The sequence below is a fragment of the Microplitis demolitor genome, chromosome 9, assembly GCF_026212275.2.
Source record: "Microplitis demolitor isolate Queensland-Clemson2020A chromosome 9, iyMicDemo2.1a, whole genome shotgun sequence".
In the NCBI taxonomy this organism is placed as follows: Eukaryota; Metazoa; Arthropoda; class Insecta; order Hymenoptera; family Braconidae; genus Microplitis; species Microplitis demolitor.
Window position 1 is genome coordinate 10,142,324 of NC_068553.1, and position 24,781 is coordinate 10,167,104.

The window sequence follows — 24,781 nt, forward strand, 5'->3', positions numbered from 1 at the left end:
CCGAGCTTCGTCCACATTTTCGTTCCAAACAGTGCTCAAATTTTCAAAAAATAAACAAATTTCAAAAAAAAAAAAAAATTAAAAAAAAAAAAAATTTGTTTGAAAAATTTTTTTTGAACGACTTTAAGAAATTCAAGAGACCACAAAATGCAGCGAAGGAAACGTGTTAAAAATGGTTCGGCGTTGGTCTCTTAAATTTCTTAAAGTTGTTCCAAAAAAAAAAATTTTCAAAAAAAAATTCTTTTTTTGCAATTTTTTAATTTTTTCAAAAATTCGATCGAGTGAAACAAAAAAACGGCTGGTTGAATTAATTTGGCTCTTTGTAGGGTTTTTGTGGGCATATTGAACTGTAAAATGCACACTCAGCATTCAGCAAAAATTTGGAATGTTTTATTGATCCTTTAATTTTTCCCAGTAGTGTATATATAACTTAGTGCTATCTACAGATCAATTAAATTATCATTTTCATTTAGTAATTGCGTTGAAAATGTGTATAGATCTCTAATTAATACTTTATTATTGACAAACAATGGATTATGGGTCAAATAATACTAAAAATTGAAAAATTTAATAACACTACAAAAAAATAATAAATCCTACCAAAAACAGATTCTCTGTCTAAATTCGCGTCAAGTACACGTTTAAAATTTTTTAAAAGTAAAAAAAAATTATTTTTTACAGAAAAAAAAGTCAAATCGAAAAAATACCAAGTACCTAGTATGATGCAAAATCATAACAAACAGCTTCATAAAATTTAAAAAAAAAATTGCATAACCAAATTTCAATGTACTTGGTGTGCGTTACTGCATGTACTCAAGCAAAATTAATTTCTAATAAAATCAAATATGTTTTTTTTTTTACTCTTTTGAAAGCACACCAAGTACATCGAAATTTTGTTATACAATTTTTTTTAAATTTTATGAAAATGTTTGTTATGATTTTGCATCATACTAAGTACTTGGTATTTTTTCGACTTGACTTTTTTTTTGTAAAAAATAATTTTTTTTTTACTTTTAAAAAATTTTAAACGTGTACTTGGCGCGACTTTATACAGAGAATCTGTTTTTGGTAGGATCTATAAGATATCGAGCAACACCGTCAATCGTACGGTAATACGCCAATTTAATATAGTAGAAACATATACATGCAACCTTCTCAATAAGACAATTGATAGATAAATTGAGAAAAATATAGATAGCACGAACTGGGAATCGAGCCCAGACCATGTCGTTATCACGCCGAGTGACTACCAGATGGCATATCTGGCAATGTACTATATACCGTTCAATTCCATCTGTAACTTATTGAGCCACACCATCCATCGTACGGTTATACATCAATTTTATATAGTGGAAACCTAAACAGAGTTGATTTTTTTATTTTGCTCTTCAATCGATTGAGGCAGTACAAAGTCTGCCGGGTCAGCTAGTAATATATAAATGGGAATTTGAATTGCTAAAATTTAAATTCAAAATATAAATTGTTACAGGTTGCTCAATATCTTTAGGATCCCACAAAAAAGGTATCGGCTGATATTATTTTAATTAAATTTTGGCAATTAATAATAATAATAATAATTTTTTGAAATTTAGGGTGCGCATAACATCTCATTATATCAAAAATTGACATAAATGATGTTTTGTGGGTATTCGGCCTAATCCGAAGCCTACCCTGGCGGATCCAATTCAACTGAATCCCCTGAAACCACACCGTGTAAATGTGGAAAAATTCCACACAACACACATTTAAATTACACCGTACTCTTCCGGGTTCCACGATTTTTACCTGCCATTCCCACCGGAGTTTCAATAGAAGAAGGAGTACAGTAAAACTACACTTATTTTACACCACGGCCGATTCAGTGGAAATTAAAATTTTACGCTTAAACTACATCGTATTACACGATGTTTACCCACTATTCCCACCGAAGCTTCAATAGAAGAAAGATTACACTAAGACTACACCTATTTTACACCACGGCTGAATCAGTGGAATTTCAAATTGTACGTAAATAATGATGATAAAGTCGATACGATCCGAAACGATAATTTCTGTAAAAAGTATTTTAAAGCTTGGCTAATAATCTTTAATTTATGACCTTAAACTTTATATTCAGGCAATTTTTTCCAATAATTTTATAGCCTTGAAAATTTTAATGAAGTCAAAAAATGTTGAAAATATGGTTTTCATTCTACATAACTTATGCTTGTCCGATCAAAATCCAGTTTCGTCAGTTGTATTTTATTCAGCATAAAATAACCTGTGTAGTTCACTGCTATTTAATATTTTAAAAGTAGTTCTTTTATTATTTATGATGTATCAAATGTACCTCCAATCCTGATGACAATTATCTGGTTACCTTGCACCAATTAAATAATTATCTTGATATTTTTATCTTAGGTCAAAATTTTTTTATTCAAATCGACATATTTTCATGCTTAAATTGAAAAATTTTTATTTGCTTAAAGTGTTTTCATTTCTTAGTATGAGAGATATTTCTTTGAAGAAAGTTTTTCGTTGAAAATGGAAAAGATTTGTATTTTCGAATCGGACAATTGAAAACAGAACATAGTAAAATAACGAGTAATTTAAAAATTCAAGTTGTAGTAAAACCCAGGTACCTATTATAGAATCTGTAGATTGCTTGTTAATCATATATAACCATATATAATTATGTAACATTATATATCCATGTGATTTTTTAGTGGCATTATATATAATTATACGCAATTATATAAAATCATATATCATTATTAGCGTGTGCCATTTTAAGGCGACCTTTTTTTTCAACAAAAAAACAGGCGGAAAATTTGCAGGAAGGTGAGAAATGAGCCTGTTCAAAGCAGAGCTTTTAATATTAATATTTAGTGCCTATTTCTAATTTTCCATTTTCCATTTAAATAACATGGTAAAAAAAATTTTTAATTTTTTTAGCTCAGCATTCTCACCTCATATAAATGAGTACATAGGATATTCTTGTAGAGAATTTAACGCTCTACAAAAAATCTCTCTCATCATTTTTTATAAATCCATCTATTCGAAAGTTATTGGAGCTGGAAATCAAATCTATAATAAATTTCCAGATCTTTTTTATCACGTTTTTATTAACTCACTTTTATGAATGTCTGTTCGGGTGAAATTTTGTAATTGATTTTAAATTAACTTTTCGATGAGCTAGAGACTTGAAATTTGGAACAAAGCTCAAAATTAGATGACAATGCAAGAAAATGAAAACAATTATTTTATAAAATGAGAAGGAGAATCACTAGAAGGGGAAGAAAAAAATTAAAAAAACAAAAACAAATGAAAAAAAAAATCGAATAAATAATTCATATTAGTTTGTGTGACTGTTGAGTACGAATTTTTTATGATTAATTTAAAATTAATTTCTGGATGAGTTATATTATTGAATATAGCTCACACTTGGATGACAGATAAACAAACACCGTGTAATGAAAATACAATGGAGGAGATGGAAAGAATGTGACGACTAGGACCTACAGTACCATAAATAGAGTCATATATTCAAAATTTTTAACTAAAAAGAATCAGGCTTTGATTTGTTTTAATATTTAGAAGTATAAATCCTATAAAAAATGAGTTTGATATATTGGTAGGTAGAAATAGCAATTTTCTATTTTAGATTTGATTAAGTGACAAGAAATTGAACTAAAGCTGAAATTTGTCGCATGTCTCCGTCATTAGCTTATCTAGGCCCTTAAATCGATTTCAAAATTTCACTCACACATTACTAAAAAGCAGAAAAGAATTATCGAAATAAAAAAAATTTATAATATACCTCGTTTTTAAAACGAACTAAAAAGTATAAAATAATATTTCTCAAACTCATGAAGATTTAAAACCACATACAAATTCCGAACTTCTTACAGATAGTCCTGAAAATTTATAATTGTAAATTTTCAATAGTTATGAAAATACTTGTTAGATTTAAAACGAAAAACGTGGAGTGCATGCAACAGATAATTGATGCATTAATAGTTCAACTAACAATTTTAATGGATTGCAAATAATATGGAGTGATTTGCAAGTTTTTTCATTGACAGCTCTTCTCTACTCTTCTTACCGTTATATATTGCATGTGCCCCACGTTTTTCGTTATAAATCTTACAAGTATTTTCATGACTATAAAAAATTCACAATTATAAATTTTCAGGGCTATCTGTAAGAAGTTCGGAATTTGTATGTGGTTTTAAATCTTCATGAGATTAAGAAATATTATTTTATACTTTTGAGGTCGTTTTTAAAACGTGGTATATTGAAAATTTTTTTTATTTAGATAATTCTTTTTCAGCTCAACTATCAGACTTATTAAAAAATGTCATAGGACTTTTTTAATAGACAATTTTATTTCCTATAAATTATTATTAATGAAGTTTATTTTATTTCCTTATTGTTTACTAGTTATTTTCATTTTAATGCCAAGCTCGTAAAAATAGTAGTCTTCTAATCTATTCTGAGAACTTAACATTAAAATAAAAATAACTCAAAAACAATGCGGTATTTGAATGAACTTCATTGCAAATAATTTGTAGGGAATAAAATTATCTACAAGAAAGGCACTATAACATTTTTTTAAAAGTCTGATAGTTTAGCTGAAAAAGTAAAAAGATCTGAAAATTTAGTATTGATTTAACTTCCAGCTCCAATAACTTTTAAATAGATGAATATATCAAAAAATGATAAGAGACCTTTTTTTTTAGAGCGCTAAATTTTCTACAAGAATATCTTAGGGACTTATTTATATGAGGTGCAAATGCCGAGCTAAAAGAATAAAAAAAAATAAAATTTTTTTACTAGAAAAAGAAAGGTGGAAAATATTCCGTCGGAAAAAGAGAATTTTTTAGAGTGCGGGGAAATAAAGAATTGAAAGAGGTGAAAGGAATAACGAAGGGTTTTTGGGGTGAGTTAGGAAGGGATCAAGAAAGTCAGGTTAGAGAGGTAAGTCTTGAGGGGGGCGCAGGAAAGAGAGAAGGCAGGAGTGTAGAGTAGGAAGTACCAGGGGGCGATACCGGGGTGGGTAAGAAAGAGAGTAGTGAGTAAGATAAGGTAGAGAATTAAGGAGAAAGATTTTAAGTGTAGTGTGAGTAGGTAAAGAAGGGGGTAAGTAGAAGAGCCGAGCAGAGAGGGGGATGGCGATGAAAAAAGCGTGAAAAGACCGGTTAGAGATAGAGTAAAGCTGAGTAGAAGGGAAAGTGAAGGGGAACTGGTAGAGGCAATTCTCAGAGGGAAGAGAAAGGAAAGGGAACAAGAGGAGGAAATAAGATTGTCAAAAGAGGAAAGAAGGATTAGGGAGTTAGAAGTTAAAATGAATAAAGGGAAAGAGAGACGAGAAGGAAAAATATTGTGATCAAGGGAGTTAAATTAGGTGAAGGAGGGGATTATGAGAAGGAGGTGGGTAAAATATGGGGGAAATTGTGGGTAGTCGGGGGTAGGGTAAAAATGAGAAAAGTAGGAGGTGTAGATAGAAAAGGAAGGGAAATAGTATGGGTGGAGCTAAAGGAGATACAGAAAAGGAAAGAAATTTTGAATGTGAAAAGAAAATTGAAAGGGGAGAGGAAAAGAATCGATGATGATTTAACGGTAGATGAAAGGAGGACCAGGTGGATGATTGAGAGAGAGGCACAGAAAGAGTGTTAAAGTGGGGTATATGAAGATGTGGGTGAATGGGGAATTGGAAGTGTGGGACGAAGTGAATGAGATTTGGGTAGCGAGGGCGGGAAACGAATAAGGATAAGGGAAAGGAAGGTGGGGGTGGAGGGGTGGGAGACGGTAAGGAGAAGGGGGAAAAAGAGTTCTATAAGGTTGGTTTCTGGAATGTGGTGGGACTGAAAAATAAGGATGAGGATTTCCGGATGGGGTTAAACGATTGGGATGTGGTTGTGATGATTGAAACGTCGCTGGATGACAAGGGATGGAAGGGAGTGTGTAGCAGATATAAAAAAGGATTTAAATGGGAAATACAAGAGGCAGTAGGGAGTATGGGAAAAAGTAGAGTGAAAGGAAGAATGGTGATGGGGGTAAAGGAAGGTATAGAATTGGGGATTTAAATAAGAAGTTAGAGCTGTTGGCTAAGTGGGTGGAAGGAGTGGAGGGGAAAGTGATAATAGGAGGGGGGTTAATGCGAGGACGGGAGAGGAGGGGGCGCTTTGCTCAGATGGAATGAGGAAGAGATAGGTGCGGGGAGAAGGTTGAAAGATAAGGTAGTAAATAAGGAAGGAAGGAGACTGTGTAGCCTACTACATAATGAAGGGTCGGGAATGTTGAATGGGTCAGTGAAAGGGGACGAGGGAGAAAATTATACATTTATAGATGAGAGGGAACGGTCGGTTATAGATTATGTAGTGATGAGTGATGCGATAAAGGAAAGAGTGGAAAGGCTAGAGGTTGTAGAGAGGGCGGTTTCTGATCATCTACCGGTGGTAGTATGGATTGAAGGAAAGAGACAGTAAGACGGTACGGGAAGGCGTAACTGGAGGGAAGAAGGTAGTAGGGGGGTATGGACGGAGAAAGGGAGTGAGATGTTTAGAGAAAGGTTTAGAGGCTGGGAATGGGGGGATAAAGGGGTACAAGAGGGGTGGGTGTCACTGAGAGACAGGGTGAGAAAGGGTATAGATGAAATAATGAAAGTGAGAGGTAAAAGAAGTGTGAATGGATGGTGGGATGAGGAATGTAGAGAGGCTAAAAGGAGGTTGAGGGAGGAGCTGAAGTTAGTTAGGGAGAAGGGAGGAGATGTGGGAAAATACAAGGAGGAAAAAAGAAGGTTCAAGAAATTATGTGAGGTCAAAAGGAAGGAGGAGAGGGAGAGGTGGGAGGAGAAGTGTAAAGCAGTAAGGACAGAGGAACAGGTCTGAGAAGTGGTGAATAAGGGCAGAAAGAAAAGGAAGGAAGTTAACGATAGTAACATGAAGAATTGGGATAGATACTTTCGGGGTCTGCTAAGGTGGGTGGAGAATAGAATAGTCAGAGAGGTAGTGAGGAAAGGAAGTTGTGGAAATGAGGAGGAGGGCATTAATTTGAAAGAGATTAGAGAGGTTATAAAAGGGCTGAAGAATAAGAAAGCAATGGGGGAAGATGGTATACCAAATGAAGAATGGAAATATGGGGGGGGTGAGGTAGTGATAGAGTTGTGGGAGTCATGTAGTAAGGTGTATAATGGAGAAAGGTGGCCGGAGGTTTGGAGGGAGAGGGTGGTGATACCAATAGTGAAGAAGGGAGAGGGTAAAATAGTCGAAGAGTATAGGGAGGTGACGCTAACTCAGACGGCGTATAAGGTGTATGTAGGTGTGCTAGAGAAGAGACTGAGAGAAGGTAGAAAGAAAAAGGTTGCTGCCACCAAGTCTAGTTGGGCTTAGGAAAGGAATGGGAACGATAGATAATGTGTATGTGGTAATTTATTTGATGAATAGGGAGGTCAGGAAGGAGAAAGGAAAGGTAATGCTGATGTTTGTAGACTTGAAGGCAGCCTTTGACTCGGTGGAGAGGAGGAAGTTGTTTGAATGCTTGACGAACAGGGGAGTCAGGGAAAGACTGGTAAGGAGGTGTGAGGTAGTATTAGGTGAAACAGCAAGTAAAGTGAGAGTGGAAAAGGAGAATGGGAAGAAGTTCTGGACGAAGAGGGAAGTCAGGTACAGATGCCCACTGAGTTCCCTTCTGTTTGTGCTGTTTTTATCAGACATGGATCAGGAGTTAGGAAAGGGAAGATGGGGAGGAGTAGAGCTGGGAGGTGGGAAAAAGGTGTATGGTTTGGCATTAGCGGACGATGTGGTATTGATGGCAAATTGAGAAGGGGGAAATGAGGGGAATGATCAGGACATTGGAGAGATATATAGAAGGGAAAGGGTTAGAAGTCAATGCAGAGAAGACGAAAATCATGAGGTGTTGGAAAGGGAAGGGGTAGGTATAGAAAATTGAATTGGCGATGGATGAGAGAGGAGATAGAGGAGGTGAGGAAGTATGTGTATTTAGGGTATGTACTGAAAGCGAATGGCGGTCAGGGGGAGCATGTGAGAGAGAGGGTAAAGGAAGGTGCAAGTGTGTTAGGACAGATCTGGGGAGTAGGAAAAAGAAAGTTTCGGAATGACTGGGGGAGAAGGGTATGGCTGTTTGATAAGTTAGTGTGGTCGGTGGTGAGTTACGGGGTGGAGATTTGGGGGTAAGAGAAATGAGAGGGGGTGGAGAAACTGCAGTAAAGGTTCTTGAGATGGGTGTTAGGGGGTTCGAGGAGGGCGCCGGGATATATGGTCAGAAAAGAGTTAAGCAGGGATGAGATGTAGGTAAGAGCAGGGGTGAGAGCTTGGGGGTATGAAAAAAGAATAGAAGAAGGAAAAAAAGGAGAGCTAGCGCGAAGATGTAGGCTAGAAATGAGGAAGAGAGTGAAAGCGGGAAAGGTATTAGAGGGATGGGAAGGAGAGAGGAGGAAATATTATGAGAAAGGAGAGTGGGACTTCGTAAAGGCAGAGGAGAAATGGAAAAAGAGAGAAATGAAAGGAGAAAAGTTAATTGTAGTAGATAAGAAAAGGCAGAAAAGATGGGAAAGAATAAGGGACTCGAAGAAAAATAAAGAGTATAAGTTTATTAAGGGGATAGGGATTCCGGGGTATTTATAGAGGGGCTGGAAGGAAAAGAGGTGGGGAAGAGTGGTGAGGTTCAGGCTAGGAGATGAGATGAATGAGGGTAGGTATTGGGGAAAAGAGGAAGAAAGGATATGTAGGGTGTGTGGGTTCAAAGAAGAGACATGGGAACACGTGTGGGAGGTTTGTTCGGGTTTCGGGGTAGAGAGGGGGTGGCAGGAGATGAGAAAGAAAGTTTTAGGGGAAGATGGGCAGGGAGAAGAGTGGTTCAAAGAACTGAAAAGGAGGACAGGAGAGGGAGGGGAGGATAGTTAGAAATAGAGCAACAGAAGCGAAAGTCAAGGGATGTGTGTGAGGGAGTGGAGGAATTAGGAAAGGCAAAAGAGTTTTTTCTTTTAGAAGTTTCTTTTTCTCTTGTTGCCCTGAGTGTGAAGGATGAAGGATAGAAATTGTAAAGGATGGAAGGATGGGCATTGTAAAGGAGAGTGGTTAGGTTAAGAATATAGGATTAAGAACACGTTTTTGATGTATTCTAGATGTTTATAGATTGTTAAGTTTTTGTAAGATTTTATGTAGTTGTGAGCAGAAAGTCCGGTTGTAACCCGTAAGGGAAAATTTTGAAACCAAAAAAAAAAAAGAAATAAAAAAATATATATAAAGTACAAGACCCTGTTTGTTGACCATGACCCTGTTTCTGAGCTTTTCAAATTTTTTGTAACTTACTCAAAAAATTATAACTTTAATAGTAAAATCGATTTTTTCTTAATTTATAATAATCTATTCTGAGCCTAATTAATGGCAACTTAAAAAACATAAAAATTATTAACTGAATAAAAAAAATATTTTAGTCGTAGGTGGCTGAGAAAGCTATTTTTCAAGTGTAGTATAAACAGTTGACGTTAGAAAGTGCGACAATTGAATCTGTGCACTCATTATCTTGTAAGTAGAAAAATTGAATAAAAAATGTATGTATAAATCAATATTTAATTAAAATTTATATTAATATACGTATAAAATATAATAAAATAAGTTTTGTTGCTAAAATTTGAGGGTCAATAACTAGGCTCAATCTTAAAGTTATGATGGACTTGTTGACCCTCAAATTCTAACCTACTACGAACGAGGTTATCTATTAAATTACATGTCTATAGAATCTAAGAATAACAATATTTATAGTTTTATTAAATTATTTTCCATTATGTTCTATAATAAAGGTATAAATTGACATTTAATATTTATTTTTATAAATAAAAGATCATACTTAGATCTTCAAAGTATATTTTTGAAGTGATAAAATTATTGTAAGAGTAATGTTAATTCTGATAGTATTTGAATTTTTATGACTCTTTTAGTTAAATGATATTTTATCATGACAAAATAATTTTTTTTTTTTTTTTTTTTTTAGAAGTTTAAAGAAAAAGACGAGCTACGATGTGAAATAACTAGAACAGGCGCTGGTCAAAGTGAAGGTAGGTATGCCTGTACGAACAGCTACCTTGAAGTTCAATATTCTGAAAAACACGCTACTCTATAAAAGCCGCGGACTATTATTACCGAAAATCGAGAAGCCTGGACCAAAATGTGTGTTAGGACAAGATAACGAAAATTATCTTGTTGAATGGATTTTTTACATGAAAAAACATGGATTTCCAATCACAAAGGTACAGTTGTTGAATAGCGTTCGCATGTTATTGAATGACATAAAAAAAAAACAATATTTCAAAACAATATGCCTGGTCGTCACTGGTATAACACGTTTCGTCGTTGTCATCCGGAAATCAGCGAGAGAATTTCTCAAAATCTTACATACAGCCGAGCTGCAGTGTCGGAGAAAAACATCAGAGCCTGGTCTCAAGAAGTCAGAGATTATCTTGAACCACTGGATCTTCTAGATATTGATGATTCCCGAAAAATCAACCTCGATGAATCAGCATTCAGGCTTAATCCGGAGTGTAATTCAGTTCTCGCGGCAAAAGGTGATAAGACTGTTTACAATATCGTTGGAAATGATGAAAAAGCATGTTTAACAACTTTAATTTGTGGAAATGCTGCCGGACAAATGCTTCCACCAATGTTAATATTTCCATAGAAAAGAATTCCACGTAATTGTTATGTCCACCGCTTAAATTTAAATTAATTATCCGGGATTTCTCCCTTTGATAGCGATAGAAAAATTTAGACGAGCGATTTGGAGGTTGCGGACAACATTAAAGAATACGAGAAAGAGGTATTATCCTATAATTTATTATTTATGGTGGATTTATAACAGGACTATGCTGTTACTCTGGTCGTCCTTAAATTACCTTTTTAAGGGCGCCACTGAAAGTGATAACGGCCTCCCAGAACCGGATCTTAGATCGTCAGGGTCACTGTAATTTATTTAATTGTAAGAGAAGGATGAGGAAGGATAACTTATAAATAATTACTTCTCCGATGAACAATTTAAACCTTTTTATTTATAACCTTTTTAACCTTTATATACCTTATTCACTTAAAAGCTTTTATTAACCTTATACATTATACCTTTGATAAACCTTATAACTTTCATAAACCTTATAACCTTTTATAAACCTTATAACAGTATGCTTTATAAACCTTAAACCTTAATTAACCTTTTATTTATTATAACTTTATACCTTTATTAAAACCTTATTTATTTTAACCCGCAATATTTCACTTAATCTTATTTAACTAATTGACCCGCAATGATTTCTTGATTAAAATTGTCCAACTACTTTTGGCACTTCCACACACTCACACGCACAATAATAAAAATCGCTTAACCTTCGTGTAAAATGAGCGAATAAACTAATTGGATCTGGTTTAGGCGAAATTACTTCAACAATTAAAAATTACTCAGATTTCATCACAAAATAAATTATAGATTTATTTACACTTATTTACAATTAAAAATTATGAGACTTATAATCAAGAGCGAATGCAACTAGAAAATTTATACGCGATAGCGAATGCAACTCAAGGATTTAATTCACGTATAAAATTGACACGTGGTCAGTAGCGATTAAGTCAAAAATTAATTGATTAACAATTAATTATTGTTGAAAGAACAATTTATTTATTCTCAATAAATACCAGCCTTGATATACTGTCTAAATATTGAGGATAATTCAGCGTAGCGGTTTAGTTTAATTTCACACAAGTTAAATACAAAAGCGGTTCAAGAACGAGGTTGCAAGTAGCAAAGACACGTTGTAGAATATTAGATGGTAGCGTCATTGAGTCGTCGAGAAGCTTGGTGTCGACGTGGTGCCTTGCTGCATATAACGAATTTTCCCATTGGTTTAAAAGCGCGCCAACAGGTAGCAGTTGATAGCGAACTCTCTCAGTGGCTGACTAATATAAAACGAATTATGTGATTGGCCAGCTTGTAGCGGGTTCTCAAACCGTCTTGACACGGTCTTGAATTAGCAATTGTATGTACCGGGACCAAATAGCGAGTGACCTGGCACTATTCTGACCTTCAGTCAGTAGCGAATTCGGCAACTCCCGGACTTAGCGGAAATGCACGAAGCTTGATTCAAACTGATCAAGCTCGTGACTGAACACTTCACGATACTTAATTACTAATTTTTCTTTAAATCCTTATCTATTTCACTCACATACTCACTCAATAATTTTAACTTTATTTACACTCTCTGAGTTAAAATAATTTTCCGCAATAAATAAATTAATTAATTGGAAGAATTATATAATTATTAATTAATTTATGTATTATTTTCCTTTTTCCACTTTATTGATTATGATTCCCTTTTATAAATTTCTTAACACTTATTTGAATATCATGACTTTCTCTCAGTAATTTAGTGACGCGTTCCTTCAGGTACTTTTATTATCACGATAATTATTCTTATGTTATTTATGTCTTTTCCTTCATTTTTTTCTAATTAATTAACGATAGTTTCATTAAATCACTTAAATTTTCCTATCAAAAATTTTGACGACTTTGACCACGGACCTTTTTATAAGATTTTCCCGAGACGATTTCTTATTAATTTTATTTAATTTCATTATTTTATTAATTTTATTTCTAATTAATTAATACTTGACTAGCGGCTAAGACTAGATTTAATAGTTTCCGGTGCGTGAGTTACCCGACCCACCTGGAAACTTCTAGAATAATTCCGGCTACCTGTCTAGAATTATTTGACTATGTAAAAACTCCGGCAACCTGCCTGGAGTTAATTAATTAATTATTTGATTGTTAATTCCGGATTAATTTATTTTAATTTAAATTTTACGAATAATTTATTGAGACGCGACGATATACGACATATGACTACGTATTTATTTAATTTTTCCGGCTTTCTGCCTGGAATAAATTAATAAAATTACCTTTACAGAATTTACTCCAACTCTCGAGGTGTTCGTTTAAAATCTTCCTTGTCTCGTCCTGGTCTCGTTCTAGTCTCGTCCGGTAGTTTTCTAGTCTTTTCCGACTCCCATACTCTTCTTCGACCTGATACTTTATTCGCAGCGTCTAAATGTCGGCGTCTATAATGGAGTCTTATCGTAGCGTCTCCTCGGCTGTTGAACTTTACTCTCGACTGGACTACGTCCGTTCGGTCTGGTCGTTCCGGTCACTAATGCCCGATTCTCGTTTCGGTCCCAGTTTATAATTGCTCGCTCCCTTCTTGACTTTGGTTGTCTTTTCTTTCCTACTAAGTGGGGTTGACGGTCGAGCAATTGAAATTTCCACTTCCGGACGACTAGTCGCTACCTATCCGGAATACCCTGAGTGGTAATGTCACATGACCGACAGTACACATAATTGATTTTATTTTAGACTTATTTGAACGCGGTAAATACGAATTTACCCCGTTACAGATCTTTCGAAAAGTAAGAACCCAAAACGTCTCCGAAAAGACTGGTGATCTTGTGTTGAACCCGTTATCTTATGAAACAATAGAATGTAAATCTTTCACTTACCTTTCGATGTTTCTTTATTTGTAGTCACGGCAGGTTAGATCCCTCCAGAACGTTGCAGCTTACTCCTGTAGGATTTTGTTGGATGGGCGCGGCTGGTGTAGTAGGATGTAAACTTATGTGCTATTCTCGAATGAAACTCGGAAGGCTGAACTTATGATTTTTGACTTTTTATTACTGATTTATTTACAATTCACTCGTACACTGAATCCTTTTCATAATTTTTAAACAATTGATATTTTAAAAATATTTATTATTCACGGATATTTATATAAGATTTTTATTTTATGTTTAATGCGTCCTTTTTACACACCCGAAAAGTGATTTTATGCGCAAAATAACTCAGCCTGAGATGGAATCGCAAATTCACGTGATTTGCGTCACTGTTTCAATCGGACCGTATGTTTCTATCAATCTTTGAGGATTTTTAATAGATGAAGAGGTCGATTATTGCTTTTTCAACGCCTAAGCGGATTTCTGCAATAATTGACTGCAAAAAGATATCAATTTTAGAATGCCTTATTGATTACTAGCTGACCCGGCAGACTTCGTACTGCCTCAATCGATTGTAGAGCAAAATAAAAAAATCAACTCTGTTTAAGTTCCCACTATATAAAATTGATGTATTCCCGTACGATGGATGGTGTGGCTCAATAAGTTATAGATCAAATTGAACGGAATATAGTATAGCGCCGGATAGCTCAACTGGTAGAGCACTCGGTGCGATACCGACATGGTCTGAGTTCGATTACCAGTTCGGGCTATCTATATTTTTCTCAATTTATCTATAAATTGTCTTATTGAGAAGGTTTGCATGATTTAGGTTTCCACTATATATTAAATTGGTGTAATACCATACGATGGACGGTGTGGCTCAATAAGTTATTTTGAACCTCTGATTTTTTTATTTTTCAGCATAGGTTGAAAGAGGTCTTCATGATTTTTTTCAAATTTTTTCCTCCAACCGTTTTCGAAATATCGAATTTTAAATAATGAAGAGATTTTTCTATCAAATGCCTGTAACTTCGTGAAAAAGGGTTAAACAAAATTTTTAAAGAGTCAAAAAATGATTGTTTTTAGATTTCTTTGCGATAAAAAATATCAAAAAAATTTTTGAATCACGCTTCTGTTGAAATTTTAACTTTTAAGTATAAATTGTCGATTTACAAAAAACACGTACTAATCGATTTCCCTCATAATTTTTTCACAGCAAACTGTCACCTATTCTACAACTTTTCCAGCTATGCTCTAAATGGGACAACGATGGGATTTATTTTTTTATAGATTTTTAAAATTTCATATTCCACTTTATTTTTAAGAAAAATGTCTTAAAATAATAGCATGCTCGGAATTTACTGTTAATAATTATCTGACACACAACTATCATCAAAATTTTCTTCCACAGTAAAATTATTACTAATTAATTAATAAATAATAATTTTATTAATAATTATTTTTTTTTGTCGCCTGTCGGAAGTGAAACAAAAGAAATAATATCGCGAAGCCGACCAAGTTGTTATTATTATATTTTGTGACTATTCAATTTGGTCGGGTTCGCGATCACTTTTTTTTAGTTTCGGAACGCGACATTAATTCCTCCAACGACGTATTCTGTGCTCGAACGCACACACGCACACTATTTTGATAGATATGATTTAATTTGAACTTTGTATAGCGGTAAGAAAGTGTAAATTCACTTTTTGACGTTAGGAACACTTCTACATTTCTTAGATAACAGTGAGTGCTTGTAATTTAATATGAACTTTATATAATAGCAATAAAGCTCAAATAGATTCTACGTTTTAGTTAGAAAACGTTTGTATGTGAAAAAGAAAAGGGCTGTTTTAAGGGTTTTCCCGACAATTATTCGATTTTTTCTCGCCGTAAGAACCATCCTTGGACTTCAACGAACATTTTAAAAAAAGAATTGGCCAAATTGGTCCAGGCGTTGTTGAGTTATGCGCTTACCAACACATTTTGCGATTCATTTTTATATTATAGATTCAACGCCGAAGCGGATTCCTGCAATAAGGTTTAAATAGAATATATTAAAGATCCTTTTGTTGACCTTTCAACGCCTGGGGCGGAATCCTGCAATAAGAGTGCACGAAAGTTCGCCGTTCGAATATTCACGGACCATAAGTTATATGAACCGACTAGCCATGAGCTATGGGTGCTCAGGCTTTCTACAAACTTCGATTTCGCGATTGATTGGGAATTTTTAATAATTGCCATTGGTGGAAGGTGACGACAGGTTATTAATTGTTCGTTCAACTTATTGCAGTTATCCTCCCACTATTCTTTATCGCATAAAAAGGTGGAAAAAGCTGACGCTGCATTTTCGCGCGCTTTTGAAAAGAAGAGCTCTGTAATAATTATTTTTAAATAATTATTAGAATAAAAAAAAAATTAATTTGGACATAGCATAATATTGTAGCCAGTATGCCAAAAGATTCGGCGATTGGATGTTCTGATAGTAGATGGATGACTGCAGAAACATTTTATGAATATATAGGAAATGTACTTCATCCTTGGTTATTAAAAAATAAAATGAAATTTCCAGTCATTCTGTATCTGGATGGCCACGCTTCTCATCTATCGTATCCACTCACGAAATTCTGTCGGGAAAATAATATAGAGTTAATCGCTTTGTACCCTAATGCAGCTCACATTCTTCAACCAATGGATGTCGCCATGTTTCATCCTTTAAAAGCAGCTTGGAGTCACGAGGTTCGAGATTGGAGAATGGAGCATAATGGTGAATCACTAAAACGTGAAAACTTTGCTCCACTTCTTGAAAAATCTCTGAAAATATTGGATACCAGTGAAATTTTAAAAAACGGTTTTAAATCAACTAGCTTACATCCTTTCTGCCCTGATGCAATAAATTTTTAAAAATATTTTGAGTCATCTGAAATTGATAACACTGCTGCAATTGTATCTTTGATTAATTCCTCTAACATTTTTGGCAAAATGTAAAAAAAATTGGCATCATCTCATCTTTTTACAACTAACGGGGTACAATTAATCAATAATGAAGGACATCAGAGTACAATACAAGTAATTTAAATAAATTTTTAAGAATATCTTTGGTAAAATTTTATAACAAATTATTTGCCATTATTTTTACAGCTTATCAACGTTTTTTTTTTAATTAACCAAATTTTTTGTTAAATAACTTCTACAACTAACATTATTTATTATTTATAGTAGTATATTTTTACTGAGGACTTCTATAAATTGATTCAATTTTTCTAAAATAATTATGCAATTCTTTTATTTAGACGGAAGAAAAAGAATTAGAGGATGGAGAGATAGAAGAAAATAATCATAAATTTATTTTAGATTCACAGCCATCACATAAAGTTTTAGTTTTTGCCGTAAGTGATGATGGAAATTGAGTTCCTATAAATGACAACCAAGATGAAGAACAAGTGAACTTGCAAGTGCTAAGTTCCTCTGAAAATCCAATTGAAGAACAAGTGAACTTGCAATTCCTAAGTTCCTCTGAAAATCCTGACAACTTAAATGAACCGTCATCACCTAGTGCAAAAATGCCTCCAAATGTGCCGTCTCCATTTAAGCGAGCTTTATTTTGGCCATTGAAAGATAAAGCTTCAAAGAAACAAAAAGCAAAGAAAAAAATATCAACAGTTTATACTTCTGAAACGTAGTTAAAATATTATGACAGTAAAGAAGCAAAAAAACAAAAATTAGAAGAGGAAAAAGAATTGAAAAAAGCTGAAAGATCAAAAATTAAGCCATCAAAGAAGCAGAAAAAATAATTAAAAGAGAAAAACTTCGAGAAAAAAAAAATAGAGAAAAGTTCTTAAGGAAGAAACAAAAAAAAATTAACCAGAGTAGTTTTTACACATAATTTTATTTTTTTCATTTCTGTAGTGTTTTATAGCATAATTAATTATTTATATTTTAAATATTAAAAAAAACTATGTATTTGTTATAAAAAATATTTAATTTATTTATCTAAACAACAATTTTAGTTTATTCAAACCTAGTAAGCACTTCATAATCATAGTTTAGTGTGAGGATCAGAAACCAGGCCACTGTGAGGGTCAGAAACTACGATTTGAAGAATTCTGACGGTCAGAAACTGGGTCTCTGAAAGTCAATTTTTAAAACGTGAATTTGAATTATTAATTCAACACAAATTACGCACATGACTTTATTTGAAAAATCCTAAACTAGCCAATAAAATTTTTTTTTCTCATTAAGTTAAATCTTACATTAACTATTACAATATAACCTCAACTAGCACTTTTAAAAGGTCAGAAACTGGGCCCCTTACCTTATATCTTATTTCGGTAACGCGTAAATTACACTATCATAAGATTATCACTCGTAATTAATTATTATTTACACAAGACGCATTTCACTTGTTCAATACACAATATCAATCAGTCGTACACTTGACTCAGTTCTCATGCCGAGGCTTCGGCTTATTCACTTGTTCACAATGGTGGTTATTTGTTCACAAAATTTTATTTATCGCAATTAATTACCCGGTTTATTTAATTAGTAATTCAAAAATTTCTTATAACTATTAATTATTATTTTTTTCTCATACCTTTTGTTATTAAAATTATTAACACGTATTTTTTTTCATCGTAGAAAAAGGTGATTACAGCTTGACGGTTGTAGCGAAAAGAGAGCGAGAGTTTTTTTGTTACTCAGGCCCAAAATTTTCTTATCTTTCCCTCCATATTTTTCACTTTGGTCGGCGCACGCATTATTCTCCCTTCTTCTATGATTTTTTGTAATTGGTGTTTTGATGTTCTTGTGGCTCATTGTATGAAAATATTCAGTTGAAAGTTTCATACAATTTTATTTCATACAGAATAAAATTTTATTTCTCACGCGAAGCAACTTTCGTTCGGTAGTCTTTTTTTTGTTGCTTGTTATCTTGGACAGCTGCACAGAAGGCTGACAAAGAAATGTCTAATCAGATCACCCAAATGCAATTGTGTGAGTCAAACACTACCACATTAGAATCGTAGCAGATGTACAACTTAAACGGTGACTAAGAGTCTAGCACAAAGAGTCTCCAACCTTGACTCTTTACCTCCTGCAGAGTGCCAACAAAGTTCAACTTGCCTCTGTTCGCCAAGACATCCGTTCTTTTGTTCAATCAAGAGTAGATCCATATTCTAATATTTTTTATACACGACTGGTATAGAAACCAGACAATAAAAGTCGAACTGGTCTGATTGCGTATACCCTCTTACCCCTCTCCTCCCCCAGCCAATGAAATTCAGGTTATCAAAGTCTTTGTTAAAGCCGCTGGCTAACTAAGCGTGACGCCTCTCTTGATAAGAGCGAACCCTTCGTGTTTTGTCTTAATTACCTTACCTGTCCACCAAATCTGTATTTACCTACTTCGGACTCGCTGGCTCGCCTTTTGTCTTCTGTTTCACATTTCTATTCCAATTTTATTCTTGTCTGGAGACTCCAGTCTAATTTCCAACATTATTCCACTGAAATTAAGGTGCGGTTTAACTTCCAACCGCAAATTTCTATTGTCCTGTAAAACCATTTTATTTATCGAATCCGTAATTCAATCATCGGTCATCTTTGTAAGACGGAGCCCCGTTTATCATTTTTAATATATTCCTTTATATTTGAACAACTATCTCTCCGGTTCAGAACTTGCGATTACGCGTATAGTGCGGGTTGAATTAGAATTATCTAACTTTGTGTGCGGGGTGTCCAACCAATTGTTCAGCCTACACAGAGCTACAGCAATCATCACTTGTTGTATTGTAACAACAAACATCTTGAGACTCAATAAAAACTACCTGTATCACGCATTTCCGTTGTCCCCACGCCGTCGATGATCGATAAAGTGGGACTCTATTAATTCATTGGTACGCTTGGCCGTGCGACGAATGGGTATCCTACGGGGCCCCTAGTCCCGCCGTTTTTAGGAATTAAAATTTGGAAAAGGTCTGGATGGTACAGACCTGACATAAGATTGAGAGTGGGGAGCTGCCGGCTTCGCGGCGCGCCGACCGGCACTCGAGAGACACTCACTGCTTAGAGCTGCGAACAGTCAGTCGCATTCTAAATTACAATTAAATAAAATTTTATAATAAAACAAGAAAAAATAAATTCATGGTGAGTCGTGAAGACCCCACACTCGTGGAAAATCAACAAAATTACGGTGAGTCTCAGTCTGACCCCGGACGACATTAAAAATCCACGTTGTGGTTCATTAAAAAATTTTCGCTGAGTTTAGCAACCGCGTAATTTATTTAAAATATTAATTGGCAGCAGCATGAGAAAGAAAATCAGAAGCCGACAGCACCCAACATCATTCTGTAAGAGCGGCGTCCTCCTCCCACCATATGGCGTCGCCATCTTCACCAGCGACTACTTCGGTAAATTTCGAAGCCTCTTGGTTCAATTAATTCTTTCAGACTTTCCTAAAAATAATTTTAATGAGATGACGTAAATTTTTAAATATATATAAAATTTTATGAGATAAGATTTATTGGTTTTCGCGGCGTGGGTTCGAGAGCGTTCGGTCGCCATTTTGTATGAGTGTCTGGGCTTGTTTTATCAGGTAGTGAAATATTAGAAAATTTTTCAGTTGAGTCTAGCGACCACTGATTGATTAGTGAATAATTAAAAATCGGGATATTTAAATTTAATTAAATTTAGCCAGTATTCTTCTGGCGGTACTGAGTTCCACCGACCGTTCTCTAGAAGGTGCTGGAACCTTAGTTTGAAAGTGACCTGGGTGCTGAGTCTCACCGACCGCATCACTGGGAACTTTGTGAAAAAATTTATTAGGATAAAAATTAAATAAAAATAAAACCGAAGAAAAAAAGGACAGCCCCGAACTTCAGGCGTAATTCAAATTTTAAAATTGCGGACAATGTGTATGCGAACGTAAATTGAAATAAATTTCTTTTCTCGCCAGCAAAATTGTTGTATATTAAGGAGAATAATAATTATTATTATGAATTGAGGAAATTTTATATTAAATTTAATCACATTTTAAAATACGTAAATATTGTCGGGAAATCAAAAAATTTTATATTAACCAGAAAGATATATCCGTTGCCAAAGAAATATTGTAAATAAATTTTGGATATTTTATTAAAATTATATCTATTAAAATAATTATTCTCGATCGATTAATGATGCTGAGTCTTACCGACCGCTCATTAAGGGGTTAATTCTGTTATAATAAGAACCTAACTCTGCAGCTGTGTGGTCCAGCCACGATAAGGAAAATTTTCGAACTCGTCCTTGAGATTTTCATTCCTCTCTGCTTTGTTTGCCTTGCACACGATACTGAGAGATCGTGCAACTTACTCTCAGTGGCGCCCTTAGAACTTTTGAGTTCAAAAGGTGTCCAAATCGTGACCTCGTAAGCCTCGTCGTCAAGACCACGGAAGACGAGGGGTACCCAGTTATAGTGGAGTCTCAAAACCACGCATAAATAAGAAAAAATATAAAACTAAGACTAAAATGCTCAGAACTTATAAAAAAAAACAAAACAGAGACTGGAAACTGAAAACAGAGTTACGGTATGCTATGGTGTCGCTCAGTGTGTAGGTTTATGGAGAGAGGGAGTGGTCTGGGTTACATCATTCCAAATTCATGTCGATTATTAGCGAAATTGCAATTTTTATTAAACCACTAATAATCTCAAAATCTCTATTCAACAATTAACGAAATCCTGTAGCATCGTATAAATAATTCTTCTTTATAACAAAATACTGAAACTAATAATAATGAAATTAATCTTAACAAAAGGGAAATTGACATCTAAATGATACGTATCGATACATTATAAATTAATTAATTAATTACTAGAGCTAAATAACAATCAACTAAGATTCAGAAAACTAGAAGAATGAATTATAAAACCGATATTCTAGAACATTTTCTTCAACAAACTAGAAAACTAACGTACATGGGTCTCATTTTGACATTAATCAGACGACAATTGGTTTAATTATTAAAAATATATCTTATAATTATTTTATAAAATAACATTAACATGGAATCATGAACATGACTCTAAACTGTAACCATATTCTCATAATATGGTTACAGTTATGGCACCGAGATCTCAGCAGAATTTTTCATCGAGATTTGTCAGCATCGTTTACCTCACTTAAATGATTTAATCGTTAATGATCATGAACTCTACTAGGATAATAATAAAAATAATTTTTCTTTTTAAATTTATTTACATACTTAGCCAATTGCCGGCTGCCATTAATCAACCGATAGTCGAGCGCCATTAATGGACCAGGGTTATCATTTGTATATTCAGCTCTTCATGAGCTATTAAAAGTTGTCAATGACTGGCCGCTAATTATCATACTTCACGCGACGATGGGCCATCCAATGGCCGGTTTTCAAACTTTGTATGGGTAAGAAAAGATGGAATTAAGTGTAATAGGAGACAATTTCTTATGATATGACATTTTTTTGATGACATATTTACCATTATATATTATATATTTCTTCGGCCATAATTTCATGGAAAAAGAACTAAAATTTCGGATTAAACAGCGGTTTTTAAAATTCGGCGATATATAATTGGATTTATCTCGAAAACTACTGGTTCTACGATATTGGCGCAAATTTTTTTTTTAATAGAAGATATAATTTCCTACAAAAAAAGTTCTGTACAATTTTGTTGTAAAGTTAGTCGTTTGCGAGTAAAATAAAAAAAAACCATGAAATTCGAGAAAAAATTGGCTTTAAGATTTTTCACTGGTGAGACAGGTTACATAACGCAAATTAACTATAAGTCCTTTCAAAGGAAACATCCCTCTGTAATTTCCGCGAAATAGAGATTAAATATCATGAAATGCCCCGGAGTTATAGAAAATTAAAAAAAAAACAAAATTAAAATTTACGTGTTAATTAAATGGGGAAATTTTAAATTCATTTAGCGAGTATTTAAAATTAAAATTAAGTGCTCAAATTTGATGAAAAATTTTGTTTTTAATGTCTAGAATAATACTTCGTCAATGGAGCGAAAAAAATTAGTCGTTTTAAATTAGCCACCCTAATATATATATATATATATATATATATATGTATATATATATATATATATATATATATATATATATATATATATATGCCCTGATTAAAAACTCCGATTGGAACTGATTGAAAACGTCCTATCAGATTTAATCGGAAATTTCTGATTGACATTCAATCAGTTTCAATCGGAAACTTCCGAATGATTCTGATTAAAAGTTAATCAGAAATTTTCGATTGACTAATAATCAGTTTCAATTGAATTCAATCGGAAACTTCCGAATGATTCCGATTAAAAGTTAATCAGAAATTTCCGATTGACTTTTAATCAGTTTTAATCGGAAAGTAATTTTTGAAAAATTATTTTGTTCCGATTGAATCTGATTGACTTTTACTTAATCAGTTTCAATCAGATTCAATCGGAAAATAATTTTTTAAAAATTATTATTTTTCGATTGAATCTGATTGAAACTGATTCAGTTATTTCAATCGGATTTAATCAGATTCAATCGGAAAATAATCGAAAATAAAAATTATTTTTTTCCGATTGAATGTGATTGAAATTCAATCGGAGGCCTCAAATGCTCCTGAACATTTCCGATTGAAAATTCGTTTCTGATTGAAACTGATATAATTCTAATTGAGTTTCAATCAGATTCAATCGGAGTTTTTAATCAGGGCTACGTTTAATATACTATATTACCACCAAGAATGGCACTTGTCACTCTGTCAAAGAACAGAGGTGTGCTCGTGTCAAAATTGCTTCCGTCTGGAATATAATACGTCTGAACTACGTTTCTTACCAGAGACACTTCACAAGTCGTAGGCGCTATCTACTGGCGAACACCGAACAGTAGTTTCTAATTTAAAAAGTGAAGTTTGCAACTCCCACTGTTATTGCCTAGGACTGGTGAATTTCCTCTTCTCTACATATATCTTTTCTCTTAAGAAATTTTTCTCTTCGTTCAAGCAACTTTTTTCTGTTAGTTGAAGCATACGAAAATCCTTGTGTTAAACACTCCCATGAAAAAAATTTATTCAAAAAATATAAGTTAAAATACAAAAAATATATTTTAGAATTTATAAAAAATCAATCAGAAAACTATATTTTTAAGAGCTTAACATTGAAATGAAAATAACTAGGAAAAAAAGCGAAATTTTGAAAAACCTTATTCATAATAATTTTTGAGAAATAAAATTACCTACAAAAAAGTTTCTATGAGATTTTCTGATAAAACTGATAGTTTCGCCGGAAAAGTAAGAAGATCTCAAAACTTTCTATAAATTTGACTTTAAGCTCAAAGAACTTGTGAACAGTTAGATTTATCGAAGAATGATGAGACTTTTGTTGTAAAGCATTCAATATTCTACAAAAATATCTATCGTGCATAATAATTGGTTGACTGGCTTGTAAGTTAGGAATTTCTAAAAAATAAAAAGTTGTTTTCCCATGTTATTTAAATAGAAAATAGAAAAATTGATTGACGCAAACCGTTATATTATTATGAAGAGCTTGGATTGGTACTGAAATTTTTATTTTAGGTAGACTTTCAATTTTTGGATAACAAAAAAAAAATTTTTTTTTTTTTTTTAACCAATTTAAAATATATATATTTTTTTACTGATGTTTCCTTTTATTTTCGTGATAGTTTTAAACTCAATCAATACACATTTTTAAAAAAACGTTTTTATATAATCCTGAAAAATGTTTGTTTTAACTTTTTATAAAATTGATTAAATTGGAATGACGGATAAAATTATATACTCGGATATTTTAGAAATTACTGAATTAATGATAAATGAAATTCATATGTGCCCAAATTTTAATAACTATCAATACTATCTGAATTGTTATTTTCCGATTGAAACTGATCGAAAATTGTCTGTCGAATTTAATCAGAAAATATTCGATAAATGAATTATTATTTTCTGATTGAATCTGGTTAAAACTGATTGAAAATTTTCTGTCGGATTTAATCGGATTCAATCGGAAAATATTCGATAAATGAATTATTATTTTCTAATTGAATTCGCTTTGTTTGAGACGAATTTTTTTTTCTAACCGACACAAGAAAATTTTGTTGTTTATATTGAGAAAAAAATCCCTGAAAATTTCAGCTCTTAAATTTAATTTAAAGTACTTTCTCTCGGGTATCAAATTTTTCCATTTAAAAAGTATGTTAATTGAATAACATTTTTTTTTTTAATTGCTATAA

The 24,781-nt window shown here is 33.3% G+C and overlaps 1 protein-coding gene across 18 annotated transcripts in view; it reads left to right on the plus strand.

Moving 5' to 3' along the window:
• The window catches only part of LOC103572023 (uncharacterized), a 370,788-nt gene that overhangs the window by 73,357 nt on the left and 272,650 nt on the right, over window positions 1–24,781 (plus strand). For 7 of the 18 annotated variants that reach the window (XR_008404319.1, XR_008404320.1, XM_053742093.1 and 4 more), the window contains exon 2: window positions 9,997–10,060. The exons of 10 other annotated variants lie outside the window; for them this stretch is intronic. Coding sequence is in view for 1 of the 8 variants with exons in the window: in XM_053742092.1 (XP_053598067.1) it covers window positions 10,233–10,252 (20 nt within the window). In the remaining 7 variants the exon portion in view is untranslated. One more of the 18 variants, XM_053742092.1, reaches the window with a different exon arrangement.